Below are 3,731 nucleotides of genomic sequence, written 5' to 3' on the forward strand. Positions count from 1 at the left end.
GGGGGGGGAGGGGCTGGATTTAAGAGATTAAGCACTTGCTAGCTTTCTTATCTTTCATACCAACATTACAACAAAGAAAAGCCTCAAGTCCTATTTTGGACCTGATTCTCAAGACTTACCTGAATGTGCTCCTGCAGGGTGTCACTATCAGACACTGCTCTAATTGGACCTCCATCACTACACTTACAGCACTCAAATTTACTTACCCTTTACACCAGATTCCGTCATGAAAGTTTCCCTGCTGCCTAACTGTTTGAACTAAATTCAATCTCTGATGTCCTGAAATAGGATCTGCCTCAATCCCCCCAGGCTGAATTGCTATCAATTGTTAAAAAGCAGAGGTAGGGGAGGCGGAATTCCCTTTACTGGAACACAGCGAGGTCAGTTATTTTGGCAGTTTGAGTCTACCACAGGCAGGCTGGGGTGTGGGACTGGAGTCCCACCTTTCTGAAGTCTCAGCAAAGCCCCTGAATAGCTCCCCTTTGTTTTTACACCTCTGACAAATAGCACCAAGTAGCACATTTTAATTCTGCATGCCACGTATTAACCCTTATTTGTATGCTTAAAGAAAGTATACTTACTCAGCTTTGTAATGTTACTTTTTCTGCTGTCAATGCTACTGTAAGACAAAATTGTTGAATTTGCCACACCTAGTTCACTAACGCCTTCTTCATGACTGATTTAATTTTCAGAAATGTTCCCTTGTGTTTGTCAGCCCAAAAGAGACATCCAAAAAGCAGAAGACTACTTGCACCATACACCAGACGTTCATTTTCTCCCAAATTTAAAGCAGACTGTTTCAAATTCTAATTTTGTAGGGCTGACATATATAGCCAAGGAAACAAGTTTTAAATCTATTAAAACCCAGGTTGAATTTGAGATTTTTTAGTCTGTTAGCCTACTCCTAAGAGAACTCTTTGTATTGATTTTTTTTAATTATGACAGAATTAGAACTAAATGGTTTACAAGAAAGCCCTCCTCAGCACTTAATGCTGTAAATCACTAAGGCTTTTTTCCTTTCTTTTTTTTTGTGTTTTTCAATCAGAGATGAGAAAATAAGAATTTTCAAAGGCAACTTTCAAAAACGTGTTATAGTTTCTCTCTCTAGGTCTGCTTAGGCACAGGTGTTTCTCAGTGAGAGCTGCTACGGCACGAAGAATTTTTAAGCAAATGCCCAGTCTAATGATATAGATTAAGCCAGAGAAAAGCCACTAAAAGGGAATTCAGCTCATATGAAAAAGAGCCTTTTCTCAGACAGATGGTGGAAATAAGAATAAAGGAAATGCAGATGATAGAATAATGGCAGATAGTAAGAAAATGTGTAATGTAACACAGTCTTCCTAACTGCTTTGAAGCTCCCTGTGGCACCGTACTGTCTATAACTGATACTTACTTTATCACACCAGAAGAGACTACTGAACTATAGGCAGGAAACAAGCTACATCTAAACAGTAACCATGGCAAAATCTTAACCAAAGTATCATCCCAGTTACTTATCACTTCTCAGTGCTTCTCACCATCAAAAATAAATTCTTGACCTATATTGCGTGATGCTATCACTTGGAAGCGAGGGCAGGGAGCAAAGTGGAGGATGGGAATAATGGTAAATAAAGTATTTGCATAAACAATGCGTTTATTGGAATTTTATCATTATAACCACTAATGCTTTAATTAGGCTCTCACAGCAGTCAGAGCTGGCCCCTTATTATCTCTGAGTGGAAAATGACACCTACCTGCCAAATCCAGAGAAATGCATGTGTACGTTCTTATTTTTATTCTTCAAATTTTGCAGTTTCATGGGCAACTCTCCGTTGTTTTACTGACCTCCAGGAGCCTGCTCGGTGTAAGTTGGCTAATGCGGACATACAGATAGGAATTAACGAAAAACCTGCCACCAATTATACAGTAATGCATGCTAAGTAACGTCAGGGGGGTTGAAACCAAAACACCGGGATCTATTGGACTTTGTAAACAACAGTTTCTCTCCATTCATTAAAGAGGTATTGGGTCGTAGATTTCAAAGTTACCCGCTTTTGCTCATAAAGTTAACGACTTTCAGAAGGGAGGAAAAGTCACCCAGCATTGCCCAGGAAGCAAACAGCCTGGCAGGAACAAAACGCGTATTATGCACAGTCATTCAACTGTCAGCGCCCACTTGCACTGTACGTCCCTCTCCTAAGGAACTACCTCCTTCAAACACGGCTGGGGTGGGGGCAGCAAGCAAATCCCTGGATTGTTTCCAGCAGCGGGACAGCCTACACCGAGCACTCCGCGAAATGTGGAAGCAGCCCGAGCAGGCGCTGGCGATAGCGAGGTGAAACAGCGACACCCGGTGGGAACAGCACCGCATAAAGCGCCGGCATGCGGGGGGGTGCGAAGTGCCACCTACCCTCGCCAGCTGGGTGTTCTCCTTTCTTGTTTTTTAGTAATAGCCTGCTACCTAATTTGGGGATCTGGAGATGAGCTTTGGGAAAGAAAGAAAAAACCGAGATGCATACAGGTTACGGAAAAATAATGTTGCATCCAGCTGTCCCTCTCCAGAACGGCCTCAAAGACTTTTTACTTTGCTTTACCCTGCGAAAGCTCAGCCCCACGCATCTGCTATTCTGTTACAGCCTCCCCCATGCAAATGACAAAGAGGTATTAACCCTGCACAGCCTTTAAAGAGCCTCCCCCATTAAAACAAGAAATTACACCTGGTTCGTTCCCTTGAGCTGAGGCCAAGAAGACAGATTGGTTTAGGTTTCAACACACTGCCGCTTAAAGAATAAAATTTGAACGTGCCTTACTATCACCAGCGTTTTCAATCGCATGCTCTACCTTTGGAAGCCACGAGCAAATTCGACTTCTGACACTTTCACTATTTTACAACATCATGAAAACCTCTATTACACCGTCAACGTACCAGTCTTTTTCAACTATCACCAGAAGAGTACCTTGTTCAATACGTGGCTCAAACTGGAAATAACGAGCCCACAGGAGCACGAACTGGAAATGCTGGAAGGCCAACGCACCAAGCCGCAGGCTGCGTAACCCAATAACCATCTCCAAGCCGAACTGCGTGGTGGTGTTCAGTTTGGGCGCCCCAGGAACCACAGAGAAGAGCAGCAGCATGTAAGTGCAGACAAGATGCCTCCTTTTCTCTCCCCCCCCACCCCAAAACCGAAGATGGGTTTTATTTTGGAGGGCATAAAGCCCTGCTCACCTCTACAAGTCACTACAATATAGATTTTTCAGCTTTAACTGGCAATACTGTACCTGTCAAGCTTCAAGCAAGCACCAACTGCATCCAACTAAAGGTTATGTGAAAATGCATCAACATTTTAAATATATACGTTTATACTTTTTATATATTTTATATATATTTTCCACCTTCTCAAAATGTAAGGTGCCAACAGACTGCATTCCATCATCACAAAATACAGATTTGGGGCATATCCTTAAGGAACTCCTCTGTCCTTCTACCCAAGATGTATCTTGCATAGTACCTACAATTTGTTTAGACCAGAGTAAAGGGGACAAAGGCAGAGAGGAGTGTTCAAGCATAAACTCACAAAAACAAAAGTCAAGCATAAGTTTCATCTTGTATTTATTTAGTTCTGATGGTAGGCACAACATACTTTTACTTTTCAAGCTGAGAGACAAACCCAGTTCTGAAGAACGTACAACAAAAACAAAATACACAGAAAGTCACACAGGACACAGTTGAGGGGAAAAAAAAAAAGTATATA

At 42.1% G+C, this 3,731-nt stretch overlaps 1 protein-coding gene across 1 annotated transcript in view; it reads right to left on the bottom strand.

Moving 5' to 3' along the window:
* Positions 1–2,363, bottom strand: part of EPM2A (epilepsy, progressive myoclonus type 2A, Lafora disease (laforin)) — a gene marked incomplete at its 3' end in the record, with an annotated part of 33,150 nt that extends 30,787 nt beyond the window's left edge. The window contains exon 1 of the mRNA XM_010157210.1: positions 2,262–2,363. Coding sequence (XP_010155512.1) covers positions 2,262–2,363 — 102 coding nt within the window. The remainder of the gene's footprint in view (positions 1–2,261) is intronic.
* Positions 2,364–3,731: the final 1,368 nt, after the last annotated feature.

This window comes from Eurypyga helias, unplaced genomic scaffold (genome assembly GCF_000690775.1).
Source record: "Eurypyga helias isolate BGI_N326 unplaced genomic scaffold, ASM69077v1 scaffold23868, whole genome shotgun sequence".
Taxonomy (NCBI): domain Eukaryota; kingdom Metazoa; phylum Chordata; class Aves; order Eurypygiformes; family Eurypygidae; genus Eurypyga; species Eurypyga helias.